At 33.2% G+C, this 22,061-nt stretch overlaps 3 protein-coding genes across 6 annotated transcripts; 1 reads left to right on the top strand and 2 right to left on the bottom strand.

Moving 5' to 3' along the window:
- The first annotated feature begins 1,115 nt into the window (after positions 1-1,115).
- LOC117234967 (iodotyrosine deiodinase 1) lies at positions 1,116-2,464 on the top strand. Its single transcript, XM_033496562.1, has 4 exons — positions 1,116-1,357; positions 1,537-1,749; positions 1,806-2,122; positions 2,206-2,464. Exons 1-4 carry the CDS (start codon positions 1,183-1,185, stop codon positions 2,389-2,391), a joined length of 891 nt encoding a protein of 296 aa, XP_033352453.1. The 5' UTR covers positions 1,116-1,182; the 3' UTR covers positions 2,392-2,464.
- Positions 2,465-2,803: 339 nt separating this feature from the next.
- LOC117234966 (zinc finger protein DPF3) lies at positions 2,804-16,990 on the bottom strand. 3 transcript variants are annotated; one of them, XM_033496559.1, is made up of 9 exons: positions 16,610-16,990; positions 16,413-16,525; positions 15,846-16,082; positions 15,554-15,759; positions 15,070-15,139; positions 13,229-13,384; positions 10,651-11,130; positions 4,983-5,095; positions 2,804-4,175 (listed from the first exon to the last, which is right to left on the bottom strand). In XM_033496559.1, the coding sequence occupies exons 1-9, from the start codon at positions 16,687-16,689 to the stop codon at positions 4,044-4,046; spliced, it is 1,587 nt and encodes a 528-aa protein (XP_033352450.1). In that variant the 5' UTR covers positions 16,690-16,990; the 3' UTR covers positions 2,804-4,043. The 3 variants fall into 3 exon arrangements, with proteins under 3 accessions (XP_033352450.1, XP_033352451.1, XP_033352452.1); XM_033496560.1 differs by having other exon boundaries at positions 16,416-16,525; positions 16,610-16,985; XM_033496561.1 differs by lacking the exon at positions 13,229-13,384 and having other exon boundaries at positions 16,610-16,988.
- Positions 16,991-18,781: 1,791 nt separating this feature from the next.
- LOC117234964 (threonine--tRNA ligase 1, cytoplasmic) lies at positions 18,782-21,990 on the bottom strand. Of its 2 annotated transcripts, none has more exons than XM_033496558.1 (5): positions 21,848-21,990; positions 21,360-21,440; positions 19,669-21,224; positions 19,290-19,579; positions 18,782-19,201 (listed from the first exon to the last, which is right to left on the bottom strand). In XM_033496558.1, exons 1-5 carry the CDS (start codon positions 21,911-21,913, stop codon positions 19,053-19,055), a joined length of 2,142 nt encoding a protein of 713 aa, XP_033352449.1. In that variant the 5' UTR covers positions 21,914-21,990; the 3' UTR covers positions 18,782-19,052. The 2 variants fall into 2 exon arrangements, with proteins under 2 accessions (XP_033352449.1, XP_033352448.1); XM_033496557.1 differs by having other exon boundaries at positions 21,722-21,949.
- Between the last annotated feature and the right edge of the window lie 71 nt (positions 21,991-22,061).

Below are 22,061 nucleotides of genomic sequence, written 5' to 3'. Positions count from 1 at the left end.
CTTATTCGCCATATATTCATCATATTCTAATTATTTAATTCTAATTATGTATGTATAATATATTTAAGTATATATTAAAGTAGTTCAATAGTTCTAACGATAATGGATATAATTTCAAAAGTTTTATAATGTATATAACATGATTTCTTCATGGTTTTATAATTGTATAATTTTTTATCCCTATACAATTTTTGTAATTTTATATTTGTAATTTTTCAGTTTGTCCGTAATCTTATAATTTTCATATATTTAGAATAAAACTATAATGATAGTTTTTTAATAAAATTCATAACTATGATTTCTCGTCTTTCTATTCATATATAATAATAAAATTACTTCAAAAAATATCCTGTCTGTATTATACTTAAAGGTCAAAAATTACCAGTCATCGCTGTTTACTGGACTAATAGGATTAAAATAATAGGATTAAAATTGAAAGAAGGAAAATGTGAATATTTTACTCGATATACAACCCTTAGCAAGAAGTTTACGAAACGTAATAAAACATGGAGGCGAAACGATGTACCACGATGTCGATCGAAATGAATAAGAATTATTAAAAGTAAACAGTGACTTTATTTATAATAACAAGTCTTTAACAATAGTAGGATGTCAATAAAAGTCATTGTCTAAGCCAGCGTCTCGATGGATTTATTTTTTAAATAGCCTGAGTCTCTTTTACGCTGAATAATTAAATCGTTTCCATGTATTGCTTAAAGATGTAATTAGATGCCTCAGTAGATAATACTTTTTTTTTCTCTAGACGATAGAAGGTGCAAAAGACAATTTTAAAATTTGTTAAATAATCGCTAATCGTATATAGTAAGAATTATAGTTACTCTTCGTTACACTTGGAAAATTAGAAACTTACTAAGCATAATATGTATACTTTTTTAAGACACAAATACTTGAATACTTCGTTGTATAGTAAATGATAGACGAAAAATTAATTGTTAATTAAATCTACTTTGTATCATGAGTAGTGGAGTACATAGTCGGTTTAAAAGCGATAACTTAGTTATTGTAGGTCACACGTATCTCTTCACTTGTTTCAACGCAATATCTTTATATATATATATATATATTGCTACGTTGTTAGCCTTCAATATATTGTAATTGAAACCGTTGAGCAGTATACTCAATCTTTTAGTTCTTGAAATAAATGTAAAATTTTTATTCAAAATGTTTATTGAACTTTTACCATTTTGGACGAAATACTGGTACCATATACTGATTAGTATCATACTTTACATTTTTTTGACATTATCTTATGAAGTGTTAAAAAAGGGCACTATTTTTATTCAAAACAAAAGACATAATTTTAACATTTTGGATAATACCATGGAGCAGTTAGAAGGTAATAATACTATAATACTATTACTACCAGGTTTTAAATTTTTAAAATAATAATTATAAAAAAGTATGCTATTTAAACTGTGAAATTCATTTGTATTTTTATGTAATAAATGTAATAATGTAATAATTACTGATTAGTCATGTATTTTTTTAATAAAATAAAAAGTTATGATATTCTAGACATTAATCAGGAAACACTAGAAAATAGCGATGAACCTGTACTAACAACAAATTTAAAACATATCCCTTATGTATATAAGAGACCCTCTGAAGAAGAGATACTCTGTCGAGCTTCTGAGTTTTATAAAATAGTAGCTGCTAGGAGAAGTATAAGATTTTTCAGTCCTGACCCTGTACCAAAAGAAGTCATACATGAGATAATAAAAGCTGCAGGTACAATATCATGTTGTTACATTCACAAAACTTTTATACATCTGAATCGGTTTTAGGCACTACGCCTAGTGGTGCACATACAGAACCATGGACATTCGTAGCGGTGTCAAATCAGAAGGTGAAAGAACAAATACGTCTTATCGTCGAAAGTGAAGAAGAAATAAACTATAAAAAAAGAATGGGAGTAAAATGGACAACTGATTTACTTCCATTAAGAACAAATTGGATTAAAGAATACCTGACTACCGCTCCTTATTTAATATTTGTGTTTAAGCAAATTTATGGAATTTTACCAAATGGAAATAAGAAAATTCATTACTATAATGAAATGAGCACGTCTATTGCTTGTGGTATTCTCATCACTGCTATACAGGTAATATTGTTATAATACTATAATCTCTTATACTGTATACCTATGAATAATATGAATTAATAATATATGAACTTTAAAACTAGTATGCAGGTTTGGTAACTCTGACTTCTACTCCTTTAAACTGTGGACCTGCCATCCGCAACCTTCTTGGACGTCCTCCTAACGAAAGGCTTGTTGTACTACTGCCAGTTGGTTATCCAGCAAAGGATGCTACAGTGCCTGACCTTCAGCGAAAACCTCTATCTGATATTTTAATAGAAATTGATTGACACATATGTAATGAAAAATTATGGGAAACAAAGTACCTCTGTTTAATACTTTGTCAGAATATTTGCTTACTTATGGGATGATGCAAAAATGAGTACACATAATCATAGATTTATATATATAAATCCTGTTTTTATAAAAAAACTTATATTTGTTTTGAGTATTGTTTGTTACTTATGAATATCTTACATTACACTTTCGCAAATATATATATATATATTATTCATTATAATTATAGAATATAATTTTCCTTGGTCAAAGACATGACTTTCAATCTTATAAAGTTATCCTAAAATGTTCAAAAGGGACCTAATCCCTGAAATATAGCACCCAAAGAAGTTCTATCATTATGTATTATATTCCTGCACTCAGAAAATATTCATGGCACACAATAAGACTGTCTAAAGTTAGTGGTTCAGTTGTATACTAATGTTTATTGAAATTTGCATACAGTTTGTTAAAAATAAGCAATATAAAATGTAAATTCACCATTGACTGGTTCAAACTCAAAAATCTTTATAGACTCATTTCCATGACATCTAATACACACAATTCCATGTCGTTAAGCGACCTTAAAATTACTCGAATAAAAAAGAAACGAAGAGTTACAACAATGAGTACCAAATATCACCATGGTGTCTTAAATTAAGTACATTCAATATATAAAATATAAAAATACTGAGCTAACAATAAAGGGCATATAGAATATAATTTTCTGCTGTACTGTGAGTTTTTTGTATGTCATAGCTATACTGCTAGTAATGGCTGTGTCATTAAGTGTAAAAGCTTTAATATCATGATACATACAGATAAACAGATAGTGTTCTATTTATCACTATTTATGAAACAGATGCTATTAATATCATGTTCTTCCTAGAATATCAATCTTTTTTTCCTTACGTTTGCTTCTTTCATTCACCTTGGATTGAACCAAGTTAATAGCAAGGAGCTAAAGATATTATGAAAACTTGAGATCTCCAAAGTCGTTTAAAGTGTAAGCAGTTTTTTGAAATCCTAAAAGCAACCGAACTTCGAATGTCAATGGCTAAAAATATATTGGCCAGGAGAACTAGGAGAGTATTTATCGATGTTCGCAATTGTCGAACCAACTTATTTCAATGAAAAAAGCAACGATGTTTAACGACAATCTGATGCCGAAGTCCTTGACCATTAAGGTTATGCCCATTAAACCCATTAACTTTAATGGCAAGCTTAAAGCGGCTATTCATCTGTTCTCGATAGAAACATTAAGACAGCCCTTTGACCTTATACCTTCGTACATCTAGTGATAAACGCTAGTTCGTTAGAGAATATAAATACATAATTGTGATACTTTTCATTTTCTGAGATCACCAGTGCCTGAGATAATATAACGCACCATTCATACATTACGTATACTTTGCGATATTTCATCTTATTCAATAGAAACTTAAATCGAAAAGAAAAACAAAAAGCGGAATAGTTAATGCCGCCGACGTTGTTAATTAATAGTTCCTTTTACAAAGGAAAGAAGAGTTCACTTGAAAGTACATTTGCGTTTATCGTAATACTAGAAAGAAGAGTGAGCTTATAGAATACTCTCCTAATTCGAGAACGGCCACTGCACCACAGCAAATAGATAAAATCCATCACTTATTTACGAGACAAAAGATTCTTAATCACGGCGATGAAACTCTGCTATGCACAGACGGCAAGACCAGGAGCCCTCGGGAGGAGACGCAAGAGGTGGAGACAGACAATACATATGGTATCCACGATCACAGTCGTCACAGAACAGCAGCTGATCCTAGTTTGGTTCGCGAAACAATTAATTAGCTTCCAACGATGCCTAACTAACTGGGTGTAGTGATTCGCGATCGTTGCTTTATACAGTTTACTATCTCTTCCTCTTTACGATTACCCTACTACGGTATTCACTTATTCAGATGTAGTCTGATCCATTGTTAATTTTCGATAATCATAAACTTTTTCTTTTCTTTTTTTCCTTTATAAAAGATATTAGTAACGCGTTGTAATAGTTCAAAAAATTTGATAAGATTTAGAATCGTCAATGTATTTCCGTACATCTTCCTCGAACTATTTTGATTTAAAACCAACAATTTTTTCAAATAAATGATAATCATGCGGTGACTGATCTGTTTTGTTTCAATGATCTTGATAGATTAAAATGTTTCAATATGATATACTATAATATTAATTTTGTAAAATATTATCTTGTAATACAAATAATTAATTCTTGAATAAATTTTTCATATTACAATATCAATCAACTATTTTAAATTTATTTAATCAATAAGTAAATTCATATTATTTTAATCATTCTAGAAAAATAAACATTTTTTTTTCTGATGATCACACAATGATAGTTAACGTGTTAATAGCAACAAAAGAATCAACGTAAAGTAATCGACAAAGTAAGGTCTAAACGAAGATAACGTTAACGTATGTATAGAATAAAGGGTATTCGAACAACATTGTCCTTTCGTGACAGAGGAGGAAAATCAAAATAGTTGAAGTAGCTGCACGTGGATTGTTCTTTGTCTCGGCCACGTAAAGTGTAAGGGAAACCCGAAAAATGGTAATGAATACTCACATCGTTGTCAGAAGTACCACAAATGGAACAGCATTTGCATTCGATACACTGCCACCTGTACTTGCGAACAGAAACGATCATGTTCGCTGTGAATTGCAAACAAGTCGGATGCCCTATAACAAGAACGTAAACTAGGTCATGGAACACGCATTTGGGACGGAATAGGATAGCTTTTGGACGAGTAGAAAGGTGCTAGGACATTTATCTTGTGCCGAAGAACAGTGAACTCCAAGCTATCATCTCGTTTCTAATATCTTTTTACTCCATATTCAGAAAGATAAACGTTCATTTAAGAACTGGAACGGAAGCATTTTGTCGAAATTCCAAATTAAGTTCGATAGTTACATTCTTTTTTTTTCGATTGCTCAAAAAACGCGTGCGATAAGATTTCTATGATTTATCACAAAGAATCATGACTTTCACCCTTCCTCAGCACTAAAAACGTCCGGAATAATGATACGTTCTGTTATGTTTCCGCACAGAATGTTTTATTTCATGATATCTGCGATTGTATTCTTTTTTATTTTTTTTTTTTTTTTTTTTGATGTTGCCTCTTGAACATATTGTTATTTTATTTGGAATAGTAAGGTGGTAAGTAATAGCGGTGCGTACCTTGGAATAGTTCACGTTCTTTCTTGCGCAGCACAATATAAACGTCGCGGACCAGCACACTCTCTCCTCTCATTAGTTTACACACACTTTTTTTTCAAATCTTCGTACTCTTTTTCACCTCTTTCACGCTATTTTTCGTTTCTTTTTCTCTCTCTCACTCACGCTTTCTCCCCTTTAGTGCGCGCGGGTGTGTGTGTGTGTGCGTGTGCTATATTTTTTTCTTGACACCCATACACTCACACTCGCGCGCACACAAAATGTACACAGACACACACGCGCACACATGTAACTCATATAACGTATCACATTTGATATATATAATATATATATAATATATATATTTATATATAACTAGCGTTACTTAAATACTAGATTTGTAAGCCTCATGGGTATTGCTTAATTAAAATTGCCTAATAACAAGTCTTCGATCTTTTTTTCTTTTATATAACAAGGAGGAACTATCTCTGCATGCTTTCATACTCGTAATTACTTTTTTTTTTTTAATCTTTCATCCTCTCTCTTATACTAGGTGTGTGAATCTCTCTTAATACGATAAACAGAAGGGTTCATCAAGATACGATAGTGATTCACCTTCAGATTTATTTCTCTCTCGACGCACGAGCGCTACTAAGCTATAAAGTAAACCTAAAGGATCTCGTGTTATTAACCCCTTAACCTACAATGTCGTGTGAGAGACGTGGAACGTCGATCGGGCCAAACATAAACAACACGTGTGAGACACGTGGTACACCTCGATGTTGATTTGTTATTCGCTTCAAGATAGTCAATCTTTCTTGTTAAATGATCAATTGGTAGTGATTATTTATCAAACATCTTGCAAAATAAAATTAGTTGTACCTTATACATGCATTTACGGATCAAGAAACATGTGCGATTTGCACAGCCAAACCGTGAAATGGCACGACGTGTGACCGACCTTATTGTTGTTTATGGCACGCACTACTGGAATTTAAATCGTAAGGTAAGGGGTTAAACACATCTCATCTTCCTTCGCTCTTTTTTTCCTTCTCTATATATATTCTTCTTTCCACTATTTTATTCCTATCTTCACTTATTTTTTTTTTTTCATTTCTTTTCTCCCATTTTTTTTTTTTTTTTTTTTTTGGTAAGACTCGAGAAACTGGCGTCGACGACGTTTTTCAGCAGAAAGACACAAAAGAACTTGCGTGTAACACTTAAAGACGATATAAACCCTAGGTAATTCCTCTGCGTGTGTTTCTGCGCTGTGCAATTCCGGTCGGTTAATCAGACGCACCGTAGAAATTAACCATCTACCCACTGCGCTTGTTTACACGTCGGATGTAAAGGTGATAACAAGGGAAAATGTCGAGTACACGTACGTACGTTACAACTCGCTTGCATCGGTTATTCGTAAATCTATGATAATGATATAACGTTAGCGTTGGAAACCAGCTACTAGTAATGGAAAACGAACGCGCGGATTGCAGTACCGTTCGGGAGTGGTGAGTGGAGAGTTGATTAATTAAATACGAATGGTGACGGCGACGACCTCTCCGCTACGACGAGAGAAACTCGCGGAATATTGTACAAACAATAAAATGACGAATTTTTTCTGTTTTTTTTTTTTCTTTTTCTTTCCTTGTATTCTTTTCTTCTCGTTAATTCTAGCGTTCGAACGATATTTTCTTGTACGAATATCAAAGCTTGTATAAAACTAAGCTATTATCGAGTTTCTAAGATTACGTGATATATCTTTATCTCTTTTTTCTTCATCTTTTTTCATATCGTTAAAACACGACGTATGGTCGAAATGCTGCCTAAAGACTGGAGAAATTCGTTTGGAAAGAAAAGGAAGAATTATCGATAGTTTTTACAACCTTTCTCTCTCTCTCTCACTCTATATACGCATGTTTCGCTTGCATATGTCGTCGCTTCACTTGTTCTTTCTCCCTCAATGTATGCAATAAATATACTCGTCATTTGATGACGATTACGAATGGTAAAAAGGCGATTACTATATTATGTATTACACATTTGCAACGTGAGACGGAAACGATTAATGCCCAGAACGAAACGGAAGATTTTAAGAGCAGCAGATTTATAAATATGTGGAATGTTTACGCGAAAAAAAGTGAAATTGGAAATTGAGAAATTATTTCTTTTTTTAATTTAATCCGCGATTTTTCGTTACGATTCTCGAAAATGCTGTAAATCGATTATTTAAAACGCATTCCATCTATGATTATTGCATTAAAAGGTGACGGATAATCAATCGTGAATTTACTGACACAACTGTTTACTAAACATTGCTACGTTCGTACGAAAAATCAACTTTCCTCTTTATTGTACTTTCCAAGAAAAATGCAACGTATCGGTAGCAAAGATATTAAAAAAGAAAATAATATGATAATGAATTATGGTGGAATCGCAAAAATGAATATTCTTTTTGTGACTTTTTTAATTGAGTATTTTGAACGACAGTACTTGTTTACTAGCGTTATATGTGCTGCGCTCTTATGCTGTGGTATTCTATGGTAATATATTCTGTAAATAGAAACACTCGAAAAAACGTAAAATAAAAAAGGATATTTACAAATTTGAAAAAGTGTAGAAGTATCGAAAAAACATGGTCGATCCTGTTATTCCTTTTGTTTCGTCTTACTATATATAAATATTGTTGCTCTCGTTAAACGATTCACGACTGTGCTGGATAATATCAATAATATAAAGTATATATATAATATATGTATATTGTATATCGTATCGTTTTGTTCTTTAAGCTCTCTTAAAACTTCGCGATCATATGGAACGAACAATTCTCGCGGCAAGCTTCGTTCTTTTTTATTGATCCTTTTTTTATTTTTTGATTTTTGAACGAAACAACGATAAAAAAAAACCACACGATTACACTGTAGTCAAACAGAGAACACAAACACATCTTCTTCAATATGTGCTCTAGTGATACTGTGCAACAGGAATTTTGTTATTTTTCTTCTCTTTTGTTCATTTTTCTTTTTGTTTTCTTTGTTTCTTTAAAAAACTTTCAAACACGTCGATTTCGCGATCTACAAATTTTTTTTCTCTCTTTTCATCAAAAATTTTCGCGTAAATTGTACGATTAATCTTATCGATGATTTATCTTTCTCTCTTCCTCAATCTTTTTTTTGTTCATTCGCATTTCTTTCTTTCCTTCTTAAATATCCAGAGCGAGATTCGTGTATCTTCAACTTCAATTGATTTTTGTACATAGTTAACCTTCCTCATTTTCTATTTGTTTATCATTTTTCTTTTTGTTCCTCTTTCCTCCGTAAAAATTTTTTTATCCCTTAAAAACTAATCATTGAATTACACAATAAATCACAGTTGATCCGTGCAGTAAAGGAATTTCGTGGAAAATTCCTATTACTCAGATGCGACAAGTTGCACCATTGACAAAGTGATGTTTTTGCTTTTCGTGCCTTGACTAGTGTACGTAAAGCTCGTAACCATTCATATTCCTTTCTCTCTCTTTCTCTCTCTCTCTCTCTTTCTCTCTCTCTCTTTCTCTCTATCTCTCTCTCTCTCTCTCTCTCTCTCTCTACCTTTTTATTTTTGTCCGCCTAGAAAACCGTGCAGATAATCGATATCCCTTAATTATTGCACATGAACTACGTTTTAACGATGGTTCCGAACGTATGTCACACAGCAACTAGTTTGTCAACCTAACCTCAATCCGAAAAATAGTATATTATTCTCTTACTTTTTTTTTCAGCACTTTTCTCCATTTTTTTAAATTCCCTTTTTTTTCTTTCATTACGATTCTCTCACGGACAAATCGAATTATCCTTAACGGTATGAAAAATAGCGATCGAATCGGTATGATAACCTCCGAGTCGACGATGGACAATAACAATGATTCGTCTACGAAATTCGTCTACAACGAACAGAAAAGAAAAAACGATCCTTACGATACGGATACAAAAGTCTAGTTCAACAAACGAACGGTTCAACCATAAACGATTGTTAATTAATCGACCATGATCAACACGAATGATCGAACGAACAATGAAGAAACGCGATAATTCCTCGGCTCTTATGCCTCGTATGAACACAAATCGCGGATCGTAAGGAGACACAAGAGATGAAAACGCGCGCTGTTGACCGTGTTTTATGGGGCGATAAAAGTTTAAACTTTAAAATCACTTCCTATTGATGGACTTGACAAATTTTAATCTTGCTGTTCATTGTCGATTTTTCGTGAGAAGAGGAGGCAACAAGAAGACTGGAAAAAGGAGACACGTAAAAGTGGACTATAAAGGAGTAAGGAATATTAAATATTTTGTATATGATAATTCGTTAAGGAAAGAGGTAGACGCAACTGATTTCATACTTCCGGAAGACAATGGTCCAAATAGGCAATTGGAAAATAACACAATAACATTTATCCTCGATATATCTTCTCCGGAAAGAGATGAACAGAAGTCCATTTAAGTCCATCGAAGGGAATGACCGAGCACTATATAAAACACAACGTTCATAAAATATCTTTTTAGCCTTGTCTCGATCTCGTTTTAACGAATAGAAAGACATATAACGTTTTAAAATAATCTTTAGCATAAGATCGTTCCTTAGTATTTTTATCACATTGATATTTCACATAAACAATTCTTTTATATTCTTTTTAAACTTAAGAAAATATAAACTAAAGAAAATATAAATATTAAGAAATTGTTAAGGATCATAAATACGAACGACCTAGAGAACGCTATAAGGCTAATAAATACTCGATTCGACTAACGAAAATTAACTCTCAATTCAACGAACAACGGTATTTCACAAATACTCCAATCATGCCGAACAAAATACTCATCCCCATATACACAGCCGATAGCGCGGGGATTGATTATCGAAAAACGAGAAGAGCCACATCCCCGGCTGCGAATGTTCAATCGACGAATACGATACACGACGATTATCGTTCCCGGAAAACGCTATAGATATCGTTGCTTAAACGCAACAGACCAGGGGACAACCGTGGCTTAATTGTGATTCGTTCTCCGCGTATACTTGCGCTTGATCTTTTCCTCTGGCTTACCTGAGCGACCGCAATCACTGCAAGAGACCAACTCTTCGGAGCCGCCGGTCTTTTTATTTTCCCTAGCATCGCCCAGACAGAAGTCGCAGTATGGGGACGGTTGCGCGGACTTGCCAGCTTTTTTTTCGTTCGTCCCTGGGGTCGGTGGGCCTTCCGTCCTCACCGAGGAAGGCGAGGGGACAGCTGTACCTGGCGACGGCACCGCCGGCAGATGTTCTTCCTTCACGGCTGGTATCGTAGGCGATGCTGGCGCTACCGTTGGCGGTACCGCGGGCAATTGTTGCTGCTGCTGAGGTGGCTGCTGTTGCTGAGACGGTTGCTGTGGTTGTTGCTGCTGCGACTGTTGCGGCTGAGGCTGGGCCGGCTGAGACTGCGGTTGTGGCTGCGCCGATGCTCCCGCAGCGGACGCGGACGGCGCTGCGGGAGAGGGACTCGAAGTACTCGACGAAGTTGCATTCTGACGACCCCGACGTGTACCACCTGATCACAAACCGACCACATACCCAGTTGCGCTTTGCGTCTCAAGCTAATGACCATGCACACTGGCTTAGAAACAATGATTTAGAGTCAATTTCTGTGATGACGAACAGCGATAATCGATTCGGTTACAAGCCTTCCGGTTGTCGGATGTCGGGTCGACAGCAATATCACATTTGATAAGCATTGAGGATTCGTGGCTTTGCTTGGCGAGCGATTGCCGGTTCTGAAATAATTATCACTATCCAGGACAAGGAAATTGTGAAACAGAATCTATTTAGAATCAGTGACTTTCGGATATTTTGGCAGAGTGGTGGAAATTACTATTTTTTAGTAATTTAGTAGAAAAAAAAAAGAAATTGACGAGGAATCAATCGGCTGTACAATTTTAGTTGGCTAAATGTAATATTTTTCACGAAATTTTAGCCGTTGTAATTAACTTGTAATTTTTTAAAGAAATATAAGGATACAAAAATTAGACACTGTACAGATTTGAAGCGAAAGAGATTAGTGAAATAATCTTACGTTTCTGTGAAATTCAGAGAATCTTCACGACAGGCAATCACTTACCACACAAATGACGAAAATTGTTATTTCGAATAACCAGAATCGATCATTCGATGCATCACAAATGTTTTAATGAAAAGAAACTGGCACAACAATAAGGAAACAAATGAAATAATACGTATATAGATACATATAATATATATATATATGTGTGTGTATATAAATATATACATATATATATGTATATATACACACACAAATATAATAATCGTAACAGGGTGCACATATTATGTCAATCCGATATGCATTCCATCACCAAAAAAGAGCAATTCCAAGATTATATAAAGAAGTCGGGATAATTCGAAAGTGTTCCAATGATCAGACAAAACAACACTACACAAACGTGAAAAAAAACTACTTTGGCAACTCATGTAGAGAGAAAGAGAAGAATATAAGACAAACGTATCTCCGTGCGATTTTTTTTCTTTAGTTTTAAGCTCTGCAGGCGCTCATCAAGAGGAAAACTCGAAGCCAAAATCGCTCTTGGAAAGTAAAGCAGTAATAGAAGCAGCAAGCAAACAGAAAAATGAAAAATTAAAACAAACTGTAAAAAAAGAAATACTATATAGTAACTATTAAAGATTAGAAATGAATAAATGCGAACGCATGCTATAGAGAATTACGGAAGAGACGACTATCTCGTCGGGTGAAATAATAAGACGCACACACATACCAAACATTCAAAAATGACCGCGTCAAGGAGCACTACCGATTTCATTAAAATGACGTCGCCTCTTTTTATTTTCCGGTTTTTACTCTTCCAACACACGAGAACATTTTTTGGAAGGACAAAGATGCGAATTGCAGAAGCATGCTATTGCAAAACATTCGCAACGATCGCTGCATTTCTCTTTTTATAATTTCGTTTGAATCAGCCCATCTTAAATATATATAATATAGTTAAATATATATATCGACGAAACAGAGAGAAATCTGAAAAATTTTCAGCACAATAAAGGCAGACATAATTTTTGGTATACATATAAACGGTATACGTATATATATATGTGTGTCAAATATATATATATATATATATTAAAAAGAAAAACAAATCGCCGTTATCATACTGACTTAGGCATATTCTTCTCCGTATGATATTTACGCGACACGTAAATTATCCGAAAAGAGATAATAAAAATGAAAAAAGATTATTGTGCATGAGAGATTCCATATGCATGAAAAACGCTATGGAAAAAAGTGGAAACACAAAAATCAATTACGGCTACGGTTATTTGCAATACATGCATTTGCAATACATGTAATTAAGAAGAGAGTAAAAACAACAGAAGAATATAAGAACAAGAAGAAGATATTATATTTAATTCCATCAAGTTAGGTAAATATTGTTCAGGGTTATATGAACAAGTAAGTAGTTGCAAAAATCGGGATCCAGAGATCAAAGATCATAAGGCATCAGGTAAAAAAAGACATCGGGAGACCAGGAACAAGTTGACGTTTGTTTCTTTGTTTCTTTCTGGGTTGGTATTTTTTCTTTAAAGGAAAGTGAGAAAATTGAGCTGATTTTGGCTCCAACCTGGCTGGTTCGAAGCAGCGGTGTCTGCAACGCTCCTAGGTTCAACTTCGGCAGGACTGGGACTTAGTTCCTTAGCAGGATCACCGGAGGAAGTAGAGTGGGAATGACCGTAATGGTAGACCAGACCAGGTCTGGTTTTATACCGTGCGCTGCATACTGCAAAAGTGCAAATACTGTTTTCCCACAAACCATCCAATGCAACGTCCATGATAAGAGAAATCTTGGTCGACGAGTTGGTTGGACGATATGGGAGGATGTACTTATTTAACCGCCGCGTTAGAAATGTACTTTTAAACCTTTTATAATAACAAAGAACATCGAAAAGATTAAACTATTGTACGACGATATAAAAAAGTTCTTGGTGAATTTTAAGAAACGAGGCGGTTAAAGTAAATCTAGGATAGAAGCTTACAGGTTAGGGACAGCATTTGCACACCTTCCGCACCAGTACATATCCCTATCCACCTACGAATCTATATGTGGACAAGCAGTGAAGGAGTTCCAGCCCAAGAAGCAAAACTAATACGATGCAAGGCTTGATGCTTGTATACTCCTACAGAATGAGCTCGCTACAGTGTGAGCCAGTACATTCTTGCTCTGTTATTGGCAGGTAGTATAGAAGTCCGAAGATATTTGGCCAATTTCGTAAGCTCGACGTGATCGAGATAAAAAATTTCGAATATCGTGAGGTTTCTTCTATCGTTGCGTGATCGAAGCTTACTAGTCGAGACCAAATGTCTTTAGATTTATTTTCTGCTAATCTAACAGGAGTGGTTTCAAGAAGTAAACAGATTGCAGGCACATTCGAGTTAATTCATAGACTTCGTGTCTGGAAAAAGTTCGATCAAATTAGTAATGACTATTATACTCCTTCAAGGTTTGGACAAGCGCGACGTTACACGTTCATGAAAATTATACTTCAGCTAATTTCGATATCTCGTCTCAACGCTACTGTCATAAACATAATCTTACGTGTTATGATAAATAAAAAAAAAAAATAAAAAAATTGCATTAACCATTACACAACAAATATATAATGAATAGCATTTATCAGATTCGTAACCGTGATTGATAAATCTTCGAATGAATGTGAATTTACGAAACGCGAGTTACGTGATAAACTATAGTATAACTTTAGGGGGTAATTGTCTTTGTACAGAATCATACAATGTACTATTTCATAGAAATTTCACACAACCTGGATTAATATATCGTAGATTCTTCTATATAAAAACTTCAATTCTTTTTTATGCGGATAATCAATCTTTGCCTTTCATCCATGAATCATACCATGTCTCTTCATACTTCAACAAATAGGAAAAGAGAAATGGAGTACAAGGTTTTTGATACAAACAGAAATTATACAGTAAGGACTGGAATATGCTAAGTAATATACTGCAATTCATAAACTTGAAGGAAAACAGCAGTCAATACAATACTGATCAATTCCACTGAATGAAAGAGCACTAAAAGTCAACTGTGGAATTAATTTTACGACTAGAAGGGTACCTTCCCACGTTACACAATCAGATTATACTTAGTTCAATCACCATCCCCAAATGTAAAATTATGCGGCAACCAAGACTAAATCTTTAATAATTTATTTCGAGTTTCCAATCATCATCTTATATTAATATAGTAACCTCTGCGTATCTTGTAAAATAATACGTAGGCATCGTAAAAATATAGTTATTTAATAAAATTAACAAATCTTCTAATGCAATGCATTTCTTTTCTCTTATTTCAAAATTAACAACTGATAAAACTAATAATAATTATATTTTTAATGAAACTAGTAACAGGAAGTGGTCATTTGTAGTTGTATCTGTGATTAAACTTACGGTCACAAACGAATGGCTTATCAGTGTCAACGGCATCATAGTTGGTTTTTTTGCGCCCGCGTCCCCCACCCTATATTTAATAAAATATATGCATGACGAATTTAATATCTGCCATATGTAAAGAAACTAAACTATGAATTTAAATGAAAAACAAATTAAATATTTTTCTTTTTTTTTTAACTTCTTCGGTACGGCGACAGTTCGACGTATAGTGTTATTGGCGAGAGTAACGTAGCGCAAGTGTATCGTATGTACATCTTCTATTATTAATTATATGTATTATTAATCTATAAACAAATGGACAGATTAAAACGATTAAATAAATAAACAAAAACACTAAAGGTAGCAACCGTATCGAAGGATATAAGCATAAACAATTGACTGTGTATTTCGTATCTGTTGATCATAACTCACGCGTATACCGAAAAAATTAAATTAATAAAATAAAATGTTTGCATAACTATGCAGCGCCGATCAAATTTACCTTAGTACGTTTGCCCCCAGGACTATCTGTAGAAGATGGGTGGTTTCGTGCAGGATGATGGCCACCTCCACGTGGTTTTCTTCGTTTCCTTTTACTACTATAACTTTCCTCATAATCATAATCACTTTCAGCATCAGGTTCTTCGTACGTGTCCATATCCAACATGTCTTGCTCATCATAGTACCATGCATCTTTACTATGTTCATCTGCATCAAATTATTACACGTCACATTATAACAAATGAAATTTATTTTTAACTTTATTTCACTAATAATGTAATATTATTTATTACCTTTAAGGGCCACTGAATCTTTGCTATCGTCATTTACATGTGTTACAGTTTCTACACCTTCATTACCATCTTCAGTGTCACCTCTTGGTCCTCTTTTTGGATGTAAATAATGCATCAAGTATTGTCGCCGTTTTTTCCTCCATCGTTTACTAGGATATGTATATATCTGGCCATGTAACAAACCGGGTAGTCTTTCTCTTGAAGACATAAATAGCGCAGAGTGATTCTGTGCTACACCTGTAATTTCATATAGTCAAATAACAACAGTAACAATTTTCATCTGTAAATAACTATGCTACATAATTGTATATTTGTAATACTAATACCTATCATTTTTAATTGAATAAGTATGGAGTGCAATTGCTCCAAATATCTTCTTTCAATTATATCAAAACTTTTTCAATAAAAAATAACAAATTCAATGACAGAGTCTAAATGTTTAAATCATTTTTAACAATCATTCGAACGAGGAAGCCTTAAGGATACGAACGAATCATCATTAATTACATTATAGGTATATCATGAAAAACAGATATAAAAATTTTATAGAAAAATTATGATAACTAATACCTGTTTGAGAATCGAGGAAAGGCATACGTAAACGTCGTTCTCTGCATAGTCGGCTATTATAATTTGAGGAATTTTCAATGGCTTCCCTATATGCTGTGTCATTGAGGAATCTGTGAAGAAATCAATAATAGCCATGTAAAGTCCTACATCCTACCAAGAATAAATTTATATTTTACAGTTAAAGAAACACATACCCTTCGATTTTAGACAAATTGCTTTCATTTACAACTTGAATAATTCCTTGTGTAGCCGGCGAGATTGTAATGGCTGTCATTTTATAATAATCAAACAATACGCTCCCAGGATTCTACTCGCCACTTACTGTTCTTGCCGGAAGCAGAGCTCCATATTTTCAGGCATGCGCGTCTGTTTCACTCAGAAATCAGAAATGCGTACTTAACATACCATAGACAACATATAATCAGAGAGGAAATGAAAGTGCTCACGCGTATGGCCCTGGTTGTTCCCGGACTAGTGCTGCATCATACGGCGAAATGCTGAGTTTAATTGACATTAGCATATACAAGAACCTAAATTGAACAAATTAAACGATCTTACATATGAGATCATTTATTGTTGTAAAGTGTTATGAATGCTTTTTGGGGATTTTCTGATAGTACTCATATGAATAGAGAAGTATAGAGACGACATATAAAAGTTTCTAATCTAGAAATCCATTGATTCAAAAGTTCTGCGTTTTCAAAGTTTGGTACTTTTAGCCTACTGCATAACTTACTTTAATCTGATAGCCATTTAAACGATAAATTTCTTATTTATTTAAACACATATTATATTCAGAATAACGGAATCTCGCTTTATTATCGATATATAAATCAATTTGTCAAATAACATTTTGAATAAATGTTATGTACGTGGTCCAACCAATATTACTTGTACTTTTCTATTTCTATAAGACAATATTCAGTTACGTTCATAGTATCAACAAAAATAAACAACGCATATGACAAAGGGGGTCATGGAGAATAAGCCAATTAATTTAATAAGAAATACCAAACTTTAACAATGTACAATTTTTGAACCAGTGCAATGGATTCCTGGACTTCAAACCGTAATTCCTAGATTCAAAATCGTTATATCTTGCTTCCATTTATCGAATTCAAGAAATACTCGATAATTGTATAAAACAAGATCTTTTGCATAATTGCACACTCGTGCTCGTCGCCGCTACGGAGAAGAGGTTCCCCGACACACAGAGAAGCTCGACGGCCCGCCGCGATCGAGTGGTGTAACATGATCTAATGTCAGATATCGTTAAGACAATGTATGTAGATACTAATTTAAAAGTGAAATATTTTTTATTTTTGACTTTTTTAAATTTGAACTTTTACTAACATATTTGTGAAATCTTTCCGACTAAAATAAGTAAGCAAATATGCTGTAAATTACATCGTGTCATTTTAATTACAAAAATGTTAGAAACATATTAGTAAAAGTTTTATTGGTAAAATTTTGAGTTAAAATTCTCATCTTATCATATACTCTATCTAACGAGACGAGGCACTGACACTCGAATTTCACTAATCAGCAGCCAATAGTTGCAGTCGCAACAATCAAATTTTACTACGTTTATTGCCTCGTCTCATTGGATAAACTATAGCAATTTGTAGCTTGCAACATGTGAAGTTTTATTAATAACATTATTTCGATTATGTATAAAAGTTATGCAGTAAAATTTTTTTATGCTCTTTTCAATGAATTTACAAAAGATATTGAAGCTAAGAAAACTGATACCACGATTACATAAACTTACATATATGTATATGTATAAGCTGATATCTTATGTAATTGTGGCTGATATACATCTAATTAAGCGATAATACTCAATCTAATAAATATATCTGCTATTCCTAGTTAAAAGTTATTTTTTATTCAAACAGTACTTCGATTATTAGTAAAATAAGAACAACTTTAGCCGAAGATGCGACTTTATTGTGAAAGATATTATGAGAGATTTTAATGACAACTTTTCGATTTGTGTCGATGTGATTTATAATTTACAACAATAATTTATTCCCAAAAGATATTAGCGCAGTTACAGCAATATGCATATATTGACAATATCTGCAATAAATTACGGAGCACAGCCGTTGAGATGAACATTTCGTTAGTTACAATGTACACTCAATGTTTCTGCTATAATTGCGAAAAATAAAAAATTATTTGTAGCTTCCGAATAAAATTATTTATCGTAATAGCATTTACAAATCATCGAATAAAAAATAGAGTTTGGAGAAAATATATTTCGTTGTCTAATTTATCTCTATGAATAAAATATATTCATGTTTTTGCATAAAAAAAATCTATTTAATAAGAAGGAAGATTTTTATAATAAAATTACAGATTACTTCACAAGCATAAATACATGGATTATATTATACCAAAGTTTGAATACTAAATAAAATTAATTAAATGCAAAATAATCATCTTATGCTTTTATATCGTTATCTTATTAACAAGACTCTTTTTATAATAATATTCTCTTTCAATAAGTTTCTATGCATTATTCAATATATTTAAAAAATGTGATTTTAGATCCTGTCGATCTATATTACACCTGATTCTGTCAGAATTATAGTCTGGAAATAAATAAATATTCTGTCTGTATATAAAGCTTATTTAAAACTTCTCTTCGCAGTTTCTATCCTTTTTCTCTTTGAATACTTTGAATTTTGCAATTAGGTCATCTACAAGAATTTCCCCATGCACCACATTGTCCCTAGTTCGTACATTTACCGTGCCAGCATTAAGTTCTTTTTCTCCAACAACTAAAAATATATTTATATATGTATTAAACACATTAATATTGTACTACATGATACATATAAAGCATTACTATACAAGACATTTCTTTACCGAGAATAAAGTTAAACTGTGCGAGTTGAGCATTTCGAATTTTTTTGTTCAGAGTATCACTTGAATCTGTATCAATCTCTACCATAATTCCACTATTCCAAAGTTTATCTTTTACTTGCTCCGCATACTCATCAAATTGAGAGCTTACTGGAATAACCATTACTTGTCGCGGGGACAACCAAAACGGCCATTTTCCAGCGTATGATTCTGTTAGAATTGCAATCATTCTTTCTACAGAACCCAAAATGGCTCTGTGAATAATTACTGGCCTAGTTCTTTCCCCAGATTCGCTAAAATTTTTAATTTAAATTTGCATTTAAAATTAAAATTCAAAATTTCAACTTATATCACAAAATTAGTTTAAAATCGTTCTACTTACTTAATATAAGACAAATTAAATCTAATTGGTAGTTGGAAGTCTAGTTGAATAGTAGCACACTGATGATGTCTCTTAAGTGCATCCATAATGGTTATGTCAATTTTTGGACCATAAAATGCACCATCCTCTGGATTAAGTTTCCATGGTTCTCCAAATGCATCTAAACTCTCTGCTAATGCTTTTTCAGCTTGATCCCACATTTCTATATCTCCCATGTACTTTTCGGGTCTCGTGGATAAACATAAATTAAATGTGAAACCGAACACGGAATACACGTGTCTCAAAAAGTCAAGCGCGCCAATCATTTCATCTTTAATTTGATCAACCGAACAGAATATATGCGCGTCATCTTGTTGAAAGCGCCTGACTCTAGTTAGTCCAGTTAATGCACCAGATAACTCATTTCTGTGCAATACTCCGAAATCTGCCATCCTTAATGGCAATTCGCGCCAGGACCTGATACGAACGTCGAAGATCATACAATGACCAGGACAATTCATTGGTTTAAGTGCAAAAGTTTCCTTTTCAACATCAAAGGAAAACATATTTTCCGCGTAATGCTGCCAGTGACCAGACGTTTGCCATAATTTACTGTTATAAATATTAGGTGTAACTACTTCTTGGAAACCCCGTTTTCTATATTCAGAACGAATAAATTCAACTAAAGTATTATAAATATAGGCTCCGCGTGGTTGAAAGAAACATGATCCTGGAGAAAGTTCATGGAAAAAGAATAACTCTTGTTCCTTTCCTATTTTCCTGTGATCTCGTTTTGCTGCTTCTTCCTGAAACTTTTCCCATTCTTTCAATTGTTTGGTATCTGGAAAACTGATGCCATAAATTCTCTGTAAAGATTCTGCATTGACATTTCCTTCCCAATAAGTAGATGAACCTTTTGTGATTTTAATGGCCTTAACTTTTCCAGTATGTCTAACATGTGGTCCTCTGCATAAATCAATTAATGGACCACATCTATATACTGTGGTAGTTGGAGTATGTATTTTTTCATTAATAATCCGAACTTTAAATTCGTTGTATTTAAACATCTCCAAGAGGTCTTCCTTAGTCATTTCTAATCTCTCGAATGGTTGTTTATCTTTAGCTATCTTTTTGTAAAGAGTCTCTAAGAATGGGAAGTCTAAATTGGAAATTCCTGTTTCACCTACGTACATATCATAATAAAATCCATTTTCTATTGGTGGACCATAACATAAACAACCACCATATACTCTCTCCATAGCTTCTCCTAAAATGTGTGCACTAGAGTGCCAAAACACTTGTTGGCCATCTGGATGATCAAATTTAAGGAGTTCAAGTTTGCAATCAGATTCCAAGGGTCTGTCAAGGTCCCACAGTTCATTATTAACTTTTGCAATAACAGTACTGTCCGCTAAACCTTGACTAATGTTTTTGGCAATCTCGTATGGCGTTGTACGCCAAGATTGAGCTATAACTTCCTTTCCATCAGGTAGTGTTACTTTTATGTCAGTAACCGTTTTCAAAGCTAATGATGTTTCATACTCTGCTTTAAGCTTATCCCATAATGCAATACGATCCTGAAAAAATAATTATTCAGGAACATAATCAAATAATAAGTATATTCAAAAATTGATTTCAATTAATTAAATCTATTTGTTTCAGTTGTCAGTTATTTAAACATGCAATTTTCAAATGTTAGCAAAATAACATACCTGAATATAACTTGGCCAAGGATTTAATTCAGAAACATTCCTTTCTTCGATGGCAGCAGCTTTTTTCTTTGGTTTCATTTTCTAATATTGAGTAAAATAAAATATTTAATATCACCGCAAATACTAATCATTATCTTCTAAATTAAAAAAACATGAGACTAATGCATTCGCGGACAATGCAACAATCGTTAAAAGGTATAAGGTTGGATTGCATCAGATTATCGATTTCAATGATATGGGTGGTCATTCTTAACATAGTACAAATTATATCAATGAATAGTTTAAGAACCGAAAAAAAAAAGAAAATTCAAAACGTGATATTATAACATAATGTTGTAATGATAGTATATCTTATAACCAACCCAAGCATGTGTCCGCTTGGAAATATTGTAAGTGTTTCTATAACTGCAAATACGCAAAGTCGCCAACATATTTTACCGCTAAAAATGAAAATGAAAATATTTATTAAAAAGAATCAGTATTCATGCCTTGTCTTCCTTCATATTCAGGTTTTCCATATTATTCACCACGTCTTCACACAGGTTGTCGACCATATTGAAGCTAGACTTGCTGAGTATATATATAATAATGTAACTGATTCGTTAAACTAGCTCCGATGTACCTCTACTTTCTATACGTACGTTATGATGACGTAAGAAATAGGAATAAAAATTTATTTTATTAAATATTCAATTTATATTT

Source organism: Bombus vosnesenskii, unplaced genomic scaffold (assembly GCF_011952255.1).
Source record: "Bombus vosnesenskii isolate JDL3184/JDL3185 unplaced genomic scaffold, Bvos_JDL3184-5_v1.1 scf7180000013311, whole genome shotgun sequence".
Taxonomy (NCBI): domain Eukaryota; kingdom Metazoa; phylum Arthropoda; class Insecta; order Hymenoptera; family Apidae; genus Bombus; species Bombus vosnesenskii.
This window is presented reverse-complemented; position numbering and strand designations above follow the sequence as displayed.